We start from the raw sequence: 20,218 nt of genomic DNA, 5'->3' as shown, positions 1-20,218 counted from the left end.
GTTATAGTTATTTGGTTAATTAACTAACTAAACTGTACCTAACTAGTTATAGTTATTTGTTTAATTAACTAACTAAACTGTACCTAACTAGTTATAGTTATTTGGTTAATTAACTAACAAAACTGTCCCTAACTAGTTATAGTTATTTAGTTAATTAACTCACTAAACTGTCCCTAACTAGTTATAGTTATTTGGTTAATTAACTAACTAAACTGTCCCTAACTAGTTATAGTTATTTTGTTAATTAACTAACTAAACTGTCCCTAACTAGTTATAGTTATTAGGTTAATTAACTAACTAAACTGTCCCTAACTAGTTATAGTTATTTGGTTAATTAACTAACTAAACTGTCCCTAACTAGTTATAGTTATTTAGTTAATTTAGTTAATTAACTTATGGCTTGGAGGGGGTAGAAGCTGTTCAGGGTTCTGTTGGTTCCAGACTTGGTGCATCGGTACCGCTTGCCGTGCAGTAGCAGAGAGAACAGTGTATGGCGTGGGGGTAGAAGCTGTTCAGGGTCCTGTCGGCTCCAGGCTTGGTGCATCGGTGGCAGAGAGAACAGTCTGTGACTTGGGTGGCTGGAGTCTTTGACAATGTTTCGGTGCGTTCCTCTGACACCGCCTGGTATAGAGGTCCTGGATGACAGGCGGGTCGGCCCCAGTGATGTACTGGGCTGTGCTCACCACCCTCTGTACCGCCTTGCGGTCAGATGCCAAGCAGTGATGCAGCCAGTCAAGATGCTCTCGATGGTGTAGCTGTAGAACTTCTAGAGGATCCGAGGGCCCCACGCCAAATCTTTTCATCCTCCTGATGGGAAAGAGGCGTTGTCATGTTTTGTCTACGATAGATCCTTAGTGATGTTGACACTGAGGAACTTGAAGCCCTTGACCCACTCCCCCCCCTACAGCCCTGTCGATGTGAATGGGGGAGTACCCTTCCGTTTCCTCTAGATTCTTCTTTGAGTGATATTTGGGACTAAACCCGTTAGGTTTCTATTCTTTCAATGGATCCAACTGTCTGAGAACCCTGCTGATCTTTATCATCAATGCAGTGAGATTGCATGTTAAATTCCTCTTTCTAGTTGTCTTTCTATGAAGCCTTTATGTGACCAGACTAGAGAGACTTCAGAAGACTCCATTCTTGTCAGATCGTGTTACTTTATTATTGTTATTTATTATACTTTGGAAGGCGCTGCTTCCTGTCCGTTGACCCGGTAACAGAAGGACAGAGGGGTGACATAAGGGTGACATAAGGATGACATAGGGGTGACATAGGGATGATGTAAGGGATGGACCGAGACCATTTTTTTCCACTCGTGCCCCCCCCCAAACCCCCCCCCCCCCTTCATTATTCTCCATATAATAATACTTTTAACACCAAAGCCCTAATTTAGACTGACCCACTGGGTTAAAAATGGACCAGCCCATCTGGCATTTGCCCTATGGCCAGTCCGCCCCTGTAAAGGGTTTGTTTAAGGGTGACATTAGTTTTTTTTTCTTTCTGTCCAGACAAGATTACCCCATGTTGTTGGGGATGGCTGAATGGCTGGAGGATAATAAAAAACAAAACAATTTATTCTGGGTTTAGTTTGTCTTATAAGATGAGGGGTTCAGAGACCAGGGCTGCATTCCAAACAAAGTGCACTATATAGGGAATAGGCTGCCGTTTGGGGACGAAGATGTGAAACGTGATGAAAGATGAGGGGTTCAGAGACCAGGGCTGCATTCCAAACAAAGTGCACTATATAGGGAATAGGCTGCCGTTTGGGGACGAAGATGTGAAACGTGATGAAAGTTAGATCACCTTCTTTATTTTCTATTCATTTATAGATGTTTTTATTTATCTTAATCTCTGCATTTATTTTGTAAAAAGTGTACTAGTTACTGAGTTGGATGTGCAGGGGTACGAGGTAATTGAGGTAGATTTGTACTACACATATAACTAGGATGAATTGTAAACAGTAGGTAACAGTAGCAGCAGTGTATGTGAAGAGTCAAAACACAAGTTAGTGCACAAAGGGTCAATGCAGATAGTCCAGATAACTATTTAAATAAGTATTTAAATAACTATTGAGCAGTCTAATAGCTTGGGAGTAGAAGCTGTTCAGAGTCCTGTTGGTAAAACAAAAATTGGTGCATCGTCGTGAGGTAGCAGAGAGAACAGTCTGTGACTTAGGTGGTTGGAATCTTTGACTATTTTTTTTTGGGGGGGGGTCTTCCTCTGACACCACCTGGTTTTGACTTGCCTAGTTAAATAAAGATGAAATACAATTGGCATAGAGGTCCTGGATGGCAGGGAGCTTGGCCCCAGTGATGTTGATAGTTGGTTCATATTTCCAGTGTTATGTCGATAGTTGATTCATATTTCCCTTGTTATGTTGATAGTTGGTTCATATTTCCAGTGTGATGTCGATAGTTGATTCATATTTCCCTTGTTATGTTGATAGTTGGTTCATATTTCCAGTGTTATGTCGATAGTTGATTCATATTTCCCTTGTTATGTCGATAGTTGATTCATATTTCCAGTGTTATGTCGATAGTTGATTCATATTTCCCTTGTTATGTCGATAGTTGATTCATATTTCCAGTGTTATGTCGATAGTTGATTCATATTTCCCTTGTCATGTCGATAGTTGATTCATATTTTGCTTGTTATGTCGATAGTTGATTCATATTTCCCTTGTTATGTTGATAGTTGGTTCATATTTCCCTTGTTATGTCGATAGTTGATTCATATTTCCAGTGTCATGTCGATAGTTGGTTCATATTTCCCTTGTTATGTCGATAGTTGATTCATATTTCCCTTGTTATGTCGATAGTTGATTCATATTTCCCTTGTTATGTCGATAGTCGGTTCATATTCCCCGTGTCATGTCGGTAGTTTTGTCATGGTTCCGTGTGTCACTGTCTTTCTGGTTAATAGGAGGGCGAATAGCGATAGGCTATGTGGTTGAAATGTTCTCGGCCTCCTGCAGGGGAAGAGGCCCTCTCATGCCCTCTTCACCACTGTGTTTGTAAGTAGAGACACTTACGTCTATATACGGTGGGGTCTCCTTTTAGAAAAGGATCCACACAAATCATCTGGTTACTGGAACGTTGTCAATGCCTGCCTCCCAAATTGCACCCTATTCCCTAATAGTTCACTACTTTAGACCAGAGTCCTATGACACCCTATTCCCTGTATAGTTCACTACTTTAGACCAGAATCCTATGGCACCCTATTCCCTATATAGTTCACTACTTTAGACCAGAGTCCTATGGCATCCTATTCCCTATATAGTTCACTACTTTAGACCAGAATCCTATGGCACCCTATTCCCTATATATAGTTCACTACTTTAGACCAGAGTCCTATGACACCCTATTCCCTATATATAGTTCACTACTTTAGACCAGAGCCCTATGGAACCCTATTCCCTATATATAGTTCACTACTTTTGACCAGAGCCATATGGCACCCCATTCCCTATATATAGTCCACTACATTTGACCAGAGCCCTATGGCACCCTATTCCCTATATATAGTTCACTACTTTTGACCAGAGCCCTATGGCACCCTATTCCCTATATAGTGCACTACTTTTGACCAGAGCCCTATGGCACCCTATTCCCTATATATAGTTCACTACTTTTGACCAGAGCCCTATGGCACCCTATTCCCTATATATAGTTCACTACTTTTGACCAGAGCCCTATGGCACCCTATTCCCTATATATAGTTCACTACTTTTGACCAGAGCCCTATGGCACCCTATTCCCTATATAGTGCACTACTTTTGACCAGAGCCCTATGGCACCCTATTCCCTATATATAGTTCACTACTTTAGACCAGAGGCCTATGGGTTGGTTCCATGTGGGACGTTTTCAATGTATTCGTGAGTAGTGAAGAGACCCCCTGTGCGTACGGCTCCTTTAAAACCTAGTCCTGCTATTAGCCTGCTTGAAATTCCCCATAAACATACTGTATATCACTGTGACCCTCGGGGGAGGGAGGGAGGGAGGGGAACTAAGTCAATTAAATAGTTAGAGAATTCCTCTCGTCTTTGCTGATACAGCTAGTCAGTTGAGAGAGAGAGAGATAGAAAAAGGAGAGCGATAGTGAGAGGAACAGGAGAAAGAGAGAGAGAGAATTAGAGAGAGAGACACAGACCGTAGTATGTGTAACAGTTGTAACAGTGTATGAAACAACAAAAGACACTCCTTCAGTTCCTTTTCCATTTAATAGGAAAGGTTCTCAGTGGTGTTAAATTGCCTGTAAAACCTCAACCCTACTGTTGCAGACCCAAAGGCGTTTTATCCCTCTCTCTCACACTCTCCAACTCTCTCTCTCTCTCTTTCCCTTTCTCACTCCCCCCATGGTCTCTCCCTGTCTCCCCCCATCTCCCCCTCCCTCCCTACCCCTCTCTTCCCCCATTTCCTCTCTTTCCCCCTGCTCTCTCTGTCTACCCCTCTTCCTCTCCCTCCCTCCCTCCTCCACTCACTCCCTCTGCAGTCTCTTTCTCTCTCTCTCTCTCTCTCTCTCTCTCTCTCTCTCTCTCTCTCTCTCTCTCTCTCTCTCTCTCTCTCTTTGTCCCCCCCCCCCCCCCCCTCTTAACCTCCCTCCCTGTGGGTCTGTAACTGTGGTTTTGTAGAGTGGACCCCATATAGGCAGGGAGGGGGGGGGGGCTATTAAACCGATTAGATGGCCCCTAATCATCTTTACAGGCCCACCGCCCAGGTTTCTGCATAAAAACACTGGTGGCCGTATCGGTAGATTTTCTCTTCACGTGCAGTAAAACCATCTAGTGGTGTGGTAAAGCATGTCCATCTTCTTGGAAAACGTCAAACCTCCCATCCTTTTTGTTGAGTGTTGTTCTATGGCAAAGCAACCGAGCTACTACTACAAACAGACGGACATATCTACTGTAGTTGGACAAAGCTGTGTGCTGGAAAACCTTGGTAGAGCATGGGTGTGTGGGAGTAGACATTGTGGTGCTCATGTGAATTTCCTGTCCTTTTCAGGCTTCAGTTCTACCACTACTTAAAACATAGTTGATAGTTAATACCATGGTAATTACAACAGTAATATACTTAAACTGTGAGGTGAAAGCTATATATATTCATATATAATAGCTTTCATGTTAGATTAAAGAGAGTAATATTTGCTTTTATGGGTTTCTGAAACTCCTTTTTTTTTGTACTTAACCTCTTGAGGTCAAAGCTATAAAGAGGATACTAAATCCTCACCCCTGAGGTAAAAAAAAACAATACAATACATCTGCTATACTGCTCCCATATAAACAAACTCTTTATTTTTACCATGTGCAATTACAAAACACTTGTCCTAAGCTACTGTCCTAAGCTACTGTCCTAAACTACTGTCCTAAGCTACTGTCCTAAACTACTGTCCTAATCTACTGTCCTAAACTACTGTCCTAATCTACTGTCCTAAACTACTGTCCTAAGCTACTGTCCTAAACTACTGTCCTAAACTACTGTCCTAAGCTACTGTCCTAAACTACTGTCCTAAACTACTGTCCTAACTACTGTACTAAACTACTGTCCTAAACTACTGTCCTAAGCTACTGTCCTAAACTACTGTCCTAAACTACTGTCCTAAACTACTGTCCTAAACTACTGTCCTAAGCTACTGTCCTAAACTACTGTCCTAAACTACTGTCCTAAACTACTGTCCTAAGTTACTGTCCTAAACTACTGTCCTAAACTACTGTCCTAAGCTACTGTCCTAAACTACTGTCCTAATCTACTGTCCTAAACTACTGTCCTAAACTACTGTCCTAACCTACTTGTCCCTCTCCTCTCTTCACAGCTGACCCAGTGGATGTACTCAAGGCTCTGGACTTCCACAGCTCTCCGGATGGCGTCCGTAAAGTCACGGGCTTCTGCGCTCACCGGAGAGGATCTAAACCTGACATAGCCTTCCGTGTGGGGAAGCAGGCCCAGATCAGCGCTCCCAGCAAGCAACTCTTCCCAGGTGACTTAACCGATCTGGAGACACACGCACACACACACACGCACGCACGCGCACACGCGCACATCAAACCTCACGTAAATTGATTTTCCACACGCTCCCAAGTGGCACAGCGGTCTAAAGGCTCTGCATCTCAATGCTTAGAGGCGTCACTACAGTTTCTGGTTTGACTCCAGGCTGTATTACATCATCCTATGGGAATCTGGATTGGGAGTCCCATAGGGCGGCGCACCATTGACAAACACATCCAAATTCATCAGATGCCATTTTGGAAAGACAGAGACGTCTTCGATAGTGTTTGAATTCCACATGGCACCACATCCCTATTCCCTATGTAGTGCACCTCATTGGGAATAGGGTGCCATTTTGGACACTTCCAAGGGGTCTCCATAGAAGCTACTGTCCTAAATACTGTCCTAAACTACTGTCCTAAACTACTGTCCTAAACTGCTTACTGTTTAAACCAGTTAATCCACAGTATTGACAATAAATCAACAGAGGACTGGCCCACCCCTCATAGCCTGTTTCCTCTCTAGGTTTCTTCCTATGTTTTGGCCTTTCTAGGGAGTTTTTCCTAGCCACCGTGCTTCTACACCTGCATTGCTTGCTGTTTTGGGGATTTAGGCTGGATTTCTGTACAGCACTTTGAGATATCAGCTGATGTAAGAAGGGCTTTATAAATACATTTGATTTGAAATTGGATTGATTGAACAACAGAGGGAATACAACAACTAGGTCATTAGCTGTAGCGGTACAAAACACTGTCTATAGATGTGGAAAAGGGATATGTTTCAGTTCTATCCATTGGTGGAATCGAGATGTTTAGTGTGTGAATACAGCAAGTACAGCATGTACCCTGTAGAGATAGATGAATAGCTGAGAGAGTAGGGCCTACACTGTGGGGATTAATGGATGGATAGAATATAACCTACACTGTGGGGATTAATGAATTGATAGAATATAACCTACACTGTGGGGATTAATGAATTGATACAATATGACCTATACTGTGGGGATTAATGAATTGATAGAATATGACCTACACTGTGGGGATTAATGGATGGATAGAATATGACCTATACTGTGGGGATTAATGAATTGATAGAATATGACCTATACTGTGGGTATTAATGAATTGAAAGAATATAACCTATACTGTGGGGATTAATGGATGGATAGAATATGACCTACACTGTGGGGATTAATGAATTGATAGAATATGACCTATACTGTGGGGATTAATGAATTGATAGAATATGACCTATACTGTGGGGATTAATGAATTGATAGAATATGACCTATACTGTGGGGATTAATGGATTGATAGAATATGACCTATACTGTGGGGATTAATGAATTGATAGAATATGACCTACACTGTGGGGATTAATGAATTGATAGAATATGACCTACACTGTAGGGATTAATGGATTGATAGAATATGACCTACACTGTGGGGATAAGGGAGGTTCATTGAGATGTTTAATGTATGAAGGGAGACTGCAGATACAGAATGCTAGGGTCTATACCATAAGGACACGTGGGACAACGACCAAGCATTTATTAGCTCGAAGGATAAATAAAGGACAAAGCTGGTTCTTGTCCTGTGGAGTCGTTGGCCCTCTTTCTGGTTGAAAAGATAGACCGTTCAAGACGCTAGTTGCCTACTTGGCCCGTACTGACAGGATACTGTATACAACTTTACTAGAAACAGTGGCTTGTTAAATACTTTTCCCTCCGTCTGTGAGTGTTGGCGCTTTGCCAAATTGTCCAGACAGCAAAGGAAAAAAAATAAAGGCATAAAATAGCAGGAGATTAAATGAACAGTGAGATTTTCTGTGATTTTAGGCCAAAAAAATAATTTGCCTGGAAATGTTACTGGTTTTAAAGACTGGGAATTTCAGTCAAATAGGCTCAAATACAATTGAATGAAGTGGAGTACAGTTTCCTATTTGATTTAGTAGCAGTCTGTCAGAGTTCTCTGTCTAAAAGAGAACGATTCAGCTTTTATTTCATCAGCAGCAACCTATTTTATTCTAGTTAACGGTTAGTTAAATAATTACATTTTGTTTGGCTTGTTCTCTTTTCACACACCTTGTAAAAAATGAATTGTCCAATTAGATCACTTGTGACTTTCAAGATTAGCCAGTTGGTCTAATACGTTCTTAAAGTACCCAGCAACAAAGGACACATTTAAACTTAAATTAAAGGTACTAATCTGTAATTTTACGAGCCTGACCCTAACACTTCGTCTGGTAAACTGAAGGATGCAGCTAGGGGAAATGTAACCCCTCTCAAGTAGACAAAAGATGTGGATGTGAGGGCTAACAGTCCATGAGATTGACATGATCATTTTAATGTGTCCTCGAGGACGGGTGTAACTAAGGACAAGCCTTGAATTCTGGGCTCCCGAGTGGCCTCAGCGGTCTGAAGACACTGCATCTCAGTGCTAGAGGCATCACTACAGTCCCTGTTTCAAATCCAGGCTGAATCACATCTGGCCCTGATTGGGAGTCCCATAGGGCGGTGCACAATTGGCCCATCGTCGGCCGGTGGTAGGCCGTCATTGCAAATAAGAATTTGTTCTTAAACTTGCCATGTTAAATAAAGGTAAAAACAAAAAGTATAGAAACAGGAAGTCTCCCAGAAATACAATGATGTCATTAGGACTGTAACAGTCATGGAATTTTGGTTGACGGTTATTGGTGAGGAAAATTGACCCCGGTCAACGTTATAACCCACCAGACATGCCACCAGGGTTTTTTTTTTCATAGTCCCCAAATTCAAGAAAATGTTCAGATGTATATAGAGAACTTATTGCATTGAACTTCCTTCCGTCTCATATTGCTCAAATAAACAGCAAACCTGGTTTCAGAAAACAGATAAAGCAACACCTCTCCCCTATTGGACCTCGATAGTATGTGTGTATGCATTGATATGTGGGCTACGTGGGCCTTTTTAAATATGTGTGTAGTTCTATCCTTGAGCTGTTCTTGTCTATTGATGTCTATTGTATCATGTCATTGTGTATCATGTCATTGTGTATTATGTCATTGTGTATTATGTCATTCTGGATTATGTCATTCTGCATTATGTTATTCTGTATTATGTCATTCTTTATTATGTCATTCTGTATTATGTCATTCTGGATTATGTCATTCTATATTATGTCATTCTATATTATGTCATTCTATATTATGTCATTCTGTATTATGTCATTCTGTATCATGTCATTCTGTATCATGTCATTCTATATTATGTCATTCTATATTATGTCATTCTGCATTATGTTATTCTGTATTATTAGGCCTCACCCTCTGATCCAACACGTCCCAGACATGCTCAATGGGATTGAGATCCAGGCTATTCGCTGGCCATGGCAGAACACTGACATTCCTGTCTTGCAGGAAATCACTCACAGAATGAGCCGTATGGCTTGTGTCATTGTCATGCTGGAGGGTCATGTCAGGATGAGCCTGCAGGAAGGGTACCAAATGAGGGAGGAGGATGTCTTCCCTATAACGCACAGCTTTGAGATTGCCTGCAATGACAACAAACTCAGTCTGATGATGTTGTGACACACCGCCCCAGACCATGGCAGACCCACCACCTCCAAATCGATACCGCTCCAGAGTACAGGCCTCGGTGTAAAGCTCATTCCTTCGACGATAAACGCGAATCCGACCATGAGAGACAAAACCGTGACTTGTCAGTGAACAGCACTTTTTGACAGTCCTGTCTGGTCCAGCAACGGTGGGTTTGTACCGATAGGTTACGTTGTTGCCGGTGATGTCTGGTGAGGACCTGCCTTACAACAGGCCTACAATCCCTCAGTCCAGCCTCTCTCAGCCAATTGTGGACAGTCTGAGCACTGATGGAGGGATTGTGCGTTCCTGGTGTAACTCGGGCAGTTGTTGTTGCCAACCTGTACCTGTCCCGCAGGTGTGATGTTCCGATGTACCGATCCTGTGCAGTTGTTACACGTGGTCTGCCACTGCGAGGACAATCAGCTGTCCGTCTTGTCTCCCTGTATTCCTGTCTTAGGCGTCTCACAGTACGGAGATTGGAATTTATTGCCCTGGCCACATCTGCAGTCCTCATGCTTCCTTGCTGCATGCCTAAGGCACTTTCACACAGATGAGCAGGGACCCTGGGTATCTTTCTTTTGGTGTTTTTCAGTCAGTAGAAAGGCCTCTTTAGTGTCCTAAGTTTTCATAACTGTGACCTTTAATTGCCTACCGTCTGTAAGCTGTTAGTGTCTTAACGACCGTTCCACAGGTGCATGTTCATTAATTGTTTATGGCTCATTGAACAAGCATGGGAAACAGTGTTTAAACCCTTTACAATGAAGATCTGTGAAGTTATTTGGATTTTTACGAAATGATCTTTGAAAGATAGGATTCTGAAAACGGGACGTTTCTTTTTATGCTGAGTTTATTATTATTATTATTATTATTATTAATCTTGATTTGGCAGCCCTCGTGTGCGTCTGTGTGTCTGTCTGTTTTTTTACATTTGAAAAGCCTTGTTTTCTGTTTTGTCTTTTTGGACTTCAAAAGCATCTTTTTGTCCTTGGTTATGATTTGTTTTTACAACGGTTATAACAGTTGTTTTATTTTCATGATGGTCTTCATCCGGTTATAGGGTTATTCTTTAATTTTGCCAGCCCTAGATGTCATATTACCACATCCACCTCTATCCTGTCTAACTTTTCTGTGTCTGATGATGTCATATTGCTGCGTCCACCTCTACCCTCTCTAACTTTCCTGGGTTTGATGATGTCATATTACCACATCCACCTCTACCCTCTCTAGCTCTTCTGGGTTTGATGATGTCATATTACCACATCCACCTCTATCCTGTCTAACTTTTCTTTGTCTGATGATGTCATATTGCTGCGTCCATCTCTACCCTCTCTAACTCTTCTGGGTTTGAGGATGTCATATTGCTGCGTCCACCTCTACCCTCTCTAACTTTTCTGGGTTTGAGGATGTCATATTACTGCGTCCACCTCTAAACTCTCTAACTTCTGTGTTCGATGTCATATTACTGCGTCCACCTCTACCCTCTCTAACTCTTCTGGGTTTGATGATGTCATATTACTGCGTCCACCTCTACCCTCTCTAACTCTTCTGGGTTTGATGGTGACATATTACCACGTCCACCTTTAACCTCTTTTATTATTCTGGGTTTGATGATGTCATATTCCTGCGTCCACCTTTACCCTCTCTAACTCTTCTGAGTTTGATGATGACATATTACCACGTCCACCTTTAACCTCTTTTATTATTCTGGGTTTGATGATGTCATATTGCTAAGCTAACCTATCTACTTGTTGTTCGCCCACCTCTAACCTTCTTTCCTTCACTTTTGGCGCTACACATTGATGATTACCCAGGAGTTTGGCAGTTAATGGGGATCCAAATAAACAGAGCCAATCAGATGAATAAATGAACCTCTCGAACTAATCAGATGAATAAATGAACCTCTCCAACCAATCAGATGAATAAATTAACCTCTCTAACCAATCAGATGAATAAATTAACCTCTCTAACCAATCAGATGAATAAATTAACCTCTCTATCCAATCAGATGAGTAAATTAACCTCTCTATCCAATCAGATGAGTAAATTAACCTCTCTAACCAATCAGATGAATAAATTAACCTCTCTAACCAATCAGATGAATAAATTAACCTCTCTAACCAATCAGATTTATAAATTAACCTCTCTAACCAATCAGATGAGTAAATTAACCTCTCTATCCAATCAGATGAATAAATTAACCTCTCTAACCAATCAGATGAATAAATTAACCTCTAACCAATCAGATGAATAAATTCACCTCTCTAACCAATCAGATGAATAAATTAACCTCTCTAACCAACCAGATGAATAAATTAACCTCTCTAACCAATCAGATGAATATATTAACCTCTCTATCCAATCAGATGAGTAAATTAACCTCTCTCTTCTTTTTCTTCTTTCACCAGGAGGAGTGTTCCCAGAGGACTTCTCAGTGATGTTCACCATCAAGCCCAAGGCAGGCAGCCAGTCCTTCTTGCTGTCTGTGTATAACGAGCAGGGGGTCCAGCAGCTGGGTGTGGAGGTGGGACGCTCTCCTGTCTTCCTGTACGAAGACCAGCATGGGAAACCTTCCCCAGAGGATTACCCACTGTTCAGATCCATCAACCTCGCTGACGGCAAGTAAGTGAAGTCTGAGACACCTGAGTAACTCATCACTACCGTATCACAGAGCAAGGCATTTTATGTTACGGACAGGATTAGGGTTGGGGTAAGGTGAGGCGCTGTTTGGGTTAGTTTTAGGATTTCTCTTTCCTCAGGTAAGTAACTGAAGTTTGACTGAGCCTACGAGAAGTTAGAAGATGCTCATCGGTGTGCAGTTTTATGCTTGTTGTGCCTTTGATGTTGTACATGGAGGACGGCAAGATGTTTCTGAGAGGGTCTGTGGCCTTACTGAGTTCTTCCTGCAGACATACTCCATGCCACCTACAGTACATTCGGAAAGTATTCAGACCCCTTGACTTTTTCCACATTTCGTTATGTTACAGCCTTATTCTAAAATGGTTTTTAAAAATAAAAAAATGTCCTCAGCTATCTACACACAATAACCCATCATGACAAAGCGAAAACAGGTGTTTAGAAATGTTTGCAAATGTATTAAAAATGTAAAAACAGAAAAAAACATATTTACATAAGTATTCAGACTCTTTGCTATGAGACTCAACATTGATCTCAGGTGCATCCTGTTTCCATTGATCATCTTGAGATGTTTCTACAACTTGATTGGAGTCCACCTGTCATAAATTTAATTGATTGGACATAATTTGGAAAGGCACACACCTGTCTATATATGGTCTACCGGTTGACAGTTCATGTCAGAGCAAAAACTCAGAGACAGGATTGTAACACAGTAGCCTGCATCAATCTTGAATGAAAGAACTTTGGAACCACCAGTTTTTGCTTTGTCATTATGGGGTATTATGATGTCATTATGGGGTATTGTGATGCCATTATGGGGTATTGTGATGTCATTATGGGGTATTGTGATGTCATTATGGGGTATTATGATGTCATTATGGGGTATTGTGATGTCATTATGGGGTATTGTGATGTCATTATGGGGTATTGTGATGTCATTATGGGGTATTATGATGTCATTATGGGGTATTGTGATGTCATTATGGGGTATTGTGATGTCATTATGGGGTATTATGATGTCATTATGGGGTATTGTGATGTCATTATGGGGTATTGTGATGTCATTATGGGGTAGTGTGATGTCATTATGGGGTATTATGATGTCATTATGGGGTATTGTGATGTCATTATGGGGTATTGTGATGTCATTATGGGGTATTATGATGTCATTATGGGGTATTGTGATGTCATTATGGGGTATTGTGATGTCATTATGGGGTATTGTGATGTCATTATGGGGTATTATGTGTAGACTGATGAGAACATATATATATTTTTTAAATCCATTTTAGAATAAGGCTGTAACGTCACAAAATGTGGAAAAAGTCAAGGGGTCTGAATACTTTCCAAATGCACAATAAGCTATTTTTTTTACAAGATGGGCTTACAAGATCTAAGTGTTCAGAATTCCCAAGAACGTATTTAAGGCTTCTAAGCAGACCCAAACAAATCACTGAAAATGCACAATTCTTATATTTATATGCTTCATTGTTTAGTTATTGAAAACATAAGGAATATAACTGTGGGATGGCTGTCTTTTTTTTGGAGTAACCCAATTATTTATTTGGCAGGGTTTTAATTACAAATAGTTTTTGCCAAATTATTTACAGCTGTCTGTGTTGTTGATGTGTAGTTAACTATCCAAATAAATGAGTTTGAGCTTCATAAATTACCTAACTGTAACATTAATATTCTGACTGTGAACTCTTTGCTAATTTGAAACATTTTGCAAAAACGTGTCTGATACAATTGTCTACAGTGAAATGAAGCGTTGCATTGGTATGTAACTTGAATGTTTGCCGTTGATTTATCTGTTTTTCAAAACTTGTAAAGTAGAGTTAGCCTGTTTCAATTACTGTAATTGTATTGTTTTATTGTTTGTTTAGCTAGGAATTTTTCTGAGAAGATCAAATTATCTTCAACAAGAACAACCTAGTTTTAAGTTTTAAATCTGTTGGCATCTCTCTGACTATACCAGATGGTAGATCATCTCTGACTATACCAGACGGTAGATCATCTCTGACTATACCAGACGGTAGATCATCTCTGACTATACCAGACTGTAGATCATCTCTGACTATACCAGACTGTAGATCATCTCTGACTATACCAGATGGTAGATAATCTCTGACTATACCAGATGGTAGATCATCTCTGACTATACCAGATGGTAGATCATCTCTGACTATACCAGATGGTAGATCATCTCTGACTATACCAGATGGTAGATCATTTCTGACTATACCAGATGGTAGATAATCTCTGACTATACCAGATGGTAGATCATCTCTGACTATACCAGACTGTAGATCATCTCTGACTATACCAGACGGTAGATCATCTCTGACTATACCAGACGGTAGATCATCTCGGACTAATACCAGACGGTAGATCATCTCTGACTATACCAGACGGTAGATCATCTCGGACTAATACCAGACGGTAGATCATCTCGGACTAATACCAGACGGTAGATCATCTCGGACTAATACCAGACGGTAGATCATCTCTGACTAATACCAGACGGTAGATCATCTCTGACTAATACCAGACGGTAGATCATCTCTGACTAATACCAGACGGTAGATCATCTCTGACTGTACCAGACGGTAGATCATCTCTGACTATACCAGACGGTAGATCATCTCTGACTAATACCAGACGGTAGAACATCTCGGACTAATACCAGACGGTAGATCATCTCTGACTATACCAGACGGTAGATCATCTCGGACTAATACCAGACGATAGATCATCTCGGACTAATACCAGACGGTAGATCATCTCTGACTAATACCAGACGGTAGATCATCTCTGACTAATACCAGACGGTAGATCATCTCGGACTAATACCAGACGGTAGAACATCTCGGACTAATACCAGACTGTAGATCATCTCTGACTATACCAGACGGTAGATCATCTCTGACTATACCAGACGGTAGAACATCTCGGACTAATACCAGACGGTAGATCATCTCTGACTATACCAGATGGTAGATCATCTCTGACTATACCAGACTGTAGATCATCTCTGACTATACCAGACGGTAGATCATCTCTGACTATACCAGAAGGTAGATCATCTCGGACTAATACCAGACGGTAGATCATCTCGGACTAATACCAGAAGGTAGATCGTCTCGGACTAATACCAGACGGTAGATCATCTCTGACTATACCAGACTGTAGATCATCTCTGACTATACCAGATGGTAGATCATCTCTGACTATACCAGACTGTAGATCATCTCTGACTATACCAGACGGTAGATCATCTCTGACTATACCAGAAGGTAGATCATCTCTGACTATACCAGATGGTAGATCATCTCTGACTATACTAGACGGTAGATCATCTCGGACTAATACCAGACGGTAGATCATCTCTGACTATACCAGAAGGTAGATCATCTCTGACTATACCAGACTGTAGATCATCTCTGACTATACCAGACGGTAGATCATCTCTGACTATACCAGAAGGTAGATCATCTCTGACTATACCAGATGGTAGATCATCTCTGACTATACCAGACGGTAGATCATCTCGGACTAATACCAGACGGTAGATCATCTCTGACTATACCAGATGGTAGATAATCTCTGACTATACCAGATGGTAGATCATCTCTGACTATACCAGATGGTAGATCATCTCTGACTATACCAGATGGTAGATCATCTCTGACTATACCAGATGGTAGATCATTTCTGACTATACCAGATGGTAGATAATCTCTGACTATACCAGATGGTAGATCATCTCTGACTATACCAGACTGTAGATCATCTCTGACTATACCAGACGGTAGATCATCTCTGACTATACCAGACGGTAGATCATCTCGGACTAATACCAGACGGTAGATCATCTCTGACTATACCAGACGGTAGATCATCTCGGACTAATACCAGACGGTAGATCATCTCGGACTAATACCAGACGGTAGATCATCTCGGACTAATACCAGACGGTAGATCATCTCTGACTAATACCAGACGGTAGATCATCTCTGACTAATACCAGACGGTAGATCATCTCTGACTAATACCAGACGGTAGATCATCTCTGACTGTACCTGACGGTAGATCATCTCTGACTATACCAGACGGTAGATCATCTCTGACTAATACCAGACGGTAGAACATCTCGGACTAATACCAGACGGTAGATCATCTCTGACTATACCAGACGGTAGATCATCTCGGACTAATACCAGACGATAGATCATCTCGGACTAATACCAGACGGTAGATCATCTCTGACTAATACCAGACGGTAGATCATCTCTGACTAATACCAGACGGTAGATCATCTCGGACTAATACCAGACGGTAGAACATCTCGGACTAATACCAGACTGTAGATCATCTCTGACTATACCAGACGGTAGATCATCTCTGACTATACCAGACGGTAGAACATCTCGGACTAATACCAGACGGTAGATCATCTCTGACTATACCAGATGGTAGATCATCTCTGACTATACCAGACTGTAGATCATCTCTGACTATACCAGACGGTAGATCATCTCTGACTATACCAGAAGGTAGATCATCTCGGACTAATACCAGACGGTAGATCATCTCGGACTAATACCAGAAGGTAGATCGTCTCGGACTAATACCAGACGGTAGATCATCTCTGACTATACCAGACTGTAGATCATCTCTGACTATACCAGATGGTAGATCATCTCTGACTATACCAGACTGTAGATCATCTCTGACTATACCAGACGGTAGATCATCTCTGACTATACCAGAAGGTAGATCATCTCTGACTATACCAGATGGTAGATCATCTCTGACTATACTAGACGGTAGATCATCTCGGACTAATACCAGACGGTAGATCATCTCTGACTATACCAGAAGGTAGATCATCTCTGACTATACCAGACTGTAGATCATCTCTGACTATACCAGACGGTAGATCATCTCTGACTATACCAGAAGGTAGATCATCTCTGACTATACCAGATGGTAGATCATCTCTGACTATACCAGACGGTAGATCATCTCGGACTAATACCAGACGGTAGATCATCTCTGACTATACCAGATGGTAGATCATCTCTGACTATACCAGACTGTAGATCATCTCTGACTATACCAGATGGTAGATCATCTCTGACTATACCAGAAGGTAGATCATCTCGGACTAATACCAGACGGTAGATCATCTCGGACTAATACCAGACGGTAGATCATCTCTGACTATACCAGAAGGTAGATCATCTCGGACTAATACCAGAAGGTAGATCATCTCTGACTATACCAGAAGGTAGATCATCTCGGACTATACCAGAAGGTAGATCATCTCGGACTAATACCAGAAGGTAGATCATCTCTGACTATACCAGACGGTAGATCATCTCGGACTAATACCAGACGGTAGATCATCTCTGACTAATACCAGACGGTAGATCATCTCTGACTATACCAGACGGTAGATCATCTCTGACTATACCAGACTGTAGATCATCTCTGACTATACCAGACGGTAGATCATCTCTGACTATACCAGACTGTAGATCATCTCTGACTAATACCAGACGGTAGATCATCTCTGACTATACCAGACTGTAGATAATCTCTGACTATACCAGACGGTAGATCATCTCTGACTATACCAGACTGTAGATCATCTCTGACTATACCAGACGGTAGATCATCTCTGACTATACCAGACTGTAGATCATCTCTGACTAATACCAGACGGTAGATCATCTCTGACTATACCAGACGGTAGATCATCTCTGACTATACCAGACTGTAGATCATCTCTGACTATACCAGACGGTAGATCATCTCTGACTATACCAGACGGTAGATCATCTCTGACTAATACCAGACGGTAGATCATCTCTGACTATACCAGACGGTAGATCATCTCTGACTAATACCTTTATGTAAATGTCCAACCTGTACTCAGGTTTTACCATTCAACATCAACAAATACACCACATATGTTTCATGTTCTCTTCCAAATCTCTCATACATCTCTAACCCACGTCCTCCTCTGTCCATGTGTAGATGGCATCGCGTGGCCATCAGTGTGGAGAAGAAGAGTGTGACCATCATTGTGGATTGTAAGAAGAAGCTGAGCAGGCCACTGAAGAGGAGCGACGGGGCAGCCATCAACACTGACGGCATCGTTGTCTTTGGAACCAGGATTCTGGATGAAGAAGTTTTTGAGGTAAGAACATTAAAGGCCCAGTGTAGTCCAAAACGTGATTATTCCTGTATTTTATATATATTTCCACACTATGAGGTTGGAACAATACTGTGAAATTGTGTGAAAATGATAAGGACATTGGCCGTTGCTTACTGTGCCACTGTGTTGTTGATTTTATATATGGATAGTATGCAGCAAATGTTGGATTGCTGTCTTTTTGGGACAGGCCTGTACCCGGGGCAAAAAGGGGGCTTAGTCCCTAGATAAAAATATCAAAAAAAAGTTCAAATGATTGATTGACAGGTTGGCGCAAAATCTGTAATTCCGCTGTGCTGTGTCAGCACTATGGACAGAGCACAGCGTGGTGTGTGTAAGGAGGCTATGGAAAGCCACTTGGGAAAATGGTTTCGGTTACCCGGTCATTTCCGGCTTTTGGACGATGAAATTGTATCTGGAAAAAAAAAAATCTGGGGCTGCTGAGGAGACAGAGAAAGCGAGAGAGGAGCCTTGGCCTAGGCTACTGTTGATTGTAAAGATGGAAAGCCTTTTTCATTGAAGGAAAACTCAAGTTATAGAGGGGAAAGCCTACTAACCAGGGCTCCAGATGGCCACCATTTAGTTGCATTTTGCCCTTTGACACCAGGTGGTGGGAGTTAGAATGTATTGGTTGCATCGGGGATGGTCTTAGGAGGCCTAAAACCATGATTCGGTCAAATTGTAAAGTGGATTAAGTCAGCCCCCCCCCCCCCAACTCTCTGATTCAGAGGGGTTGGGTTAAATGCAGAAGACACATTTCAGTTGAAGGCATTCAGTTGTACAACTGACTAGGTATCCCCCTTATGCAGCCTACATAATAGTATACCCTGAAAAGTAAAAGCTTTCATTCCCGAAATAGGCTCGGCCGCTCTGTCCCACAACACACATTTTGGGACGTCATATGAACAAGATGAACTTTCATTCAGTTGTTCTGACTAGGTATCCCCCCTTTCATTTCACAACAGCTACCTTATACACACAAGTGTAAAGGGATGTAGAATATGTACATAAGGATATATGAATGAGTGATGGTACAGAATGGCATGGACAAGATGCAGTAGATGGTATAGAATACAGTATATACATATGAGATGAGTAATGTAGGGTATGTAAACATTATATTAAGTGGCATTGTTTAAAGTGGCTAGTGATACATGTATTACATGAAGATGGCAAGATGCAGTAGATTGTATAGAGTACAGGATATACATATGAGATGAGTAATGTAGGGTATGTAAACATTATATTAAGTGGCATTGTTAAAAGTGGCTAGTGATACATTTTTTACATACATTTTCCATTATTAAAGTCGCTGGAGTTGAGTCAGTGTCAGTGTGTTGGCAGCAGCCACTCAATGTTAGTGGTGGCTGTTTAACAGTCTGATGGCCTTGAGATAGAAGCTGTTTTTCAGTCTCTCGGCCCCAGCTTTGATGCACCTGTACTGACCTCACCTTCTGGATGATAGCGGGGTGAACAGGCAGTGGCTCGGGTGGTTGTTGTCCTTGATGATCTTTTTGGCCTTCCTGTGACATCGGGTGGTGTAGGTGTCCTTGAGGGCAGGTAGTTTGCCCCCGGTGATGCGTTGTGCAGACCTCACTACCCTCTGGAGAGCCTTACGGTTGTGGGTGGAGCTGTTGCCGTACCAGGCGGTGATACAGCCCGACAGGATGCTCTCGATTGTGCATCTGTAAAAGTTTGTGAGTGCATTTGGTGACAAGCCAAATATCTTCAGCCTCCTGAGGTTAAAGAGGCGCTGCTGCGCCTTCTTCACGACGCTGTCTGTGTGGGTGGACCAATTCAGTT

The 20,218-nt window shown here is 41.7% G+C and overlaps 1 protein-coding gene across 1 annotated transcript in view; it reads left to right on the top strand.

Moving 5' to 3' along the window:
- LOC139375800 (collagen alpha-1(XI) chain-like) overlaps positions 1-20,218 on the top strand; it is a 212,842-nt gene that overhangs the window by 13,980 nt on the left and 178,644 nt on the right. Inside the window, exons 2-4 of the mRNA XM_071117670.1 lie at positions 5,810-5,974; positions 11,964-12,177; positions 18,238-18,400. Of these exons, the coding sequence (XP_070973771.1) occupies positions 5,810-5,974; positions 11,964-12,177; positions 18,238-18,400 (542 nt within the window). The remainder of the gene's footprint in view (positions 1-5,809; positions 5,975-11,963; positions 12,178-18,237; positions 18,401-20,218) is intronic.

The sequence above is a fragment of the Oncorhynchus clarkii genome, chromosome 20 (assembly GCF_045791955.1).
Source record: "Oncorhynchus clarkii lewisi isolate Uvic-CL-2024 chromosome 20, UVic_Ocla_1.0, whole genome shotgun sequence".
In the NCBI taxonomy this organism is placed as follows: Eukaryota; Metazoa; Chordata; class Actinopteri; order Salmoniformes; family Salmonidae; genus Oncorhynchus; species Oncorhynchus clarkii.
This window is presented reverse-complemented; position numbering and strand designations above follow the sequence as displayed.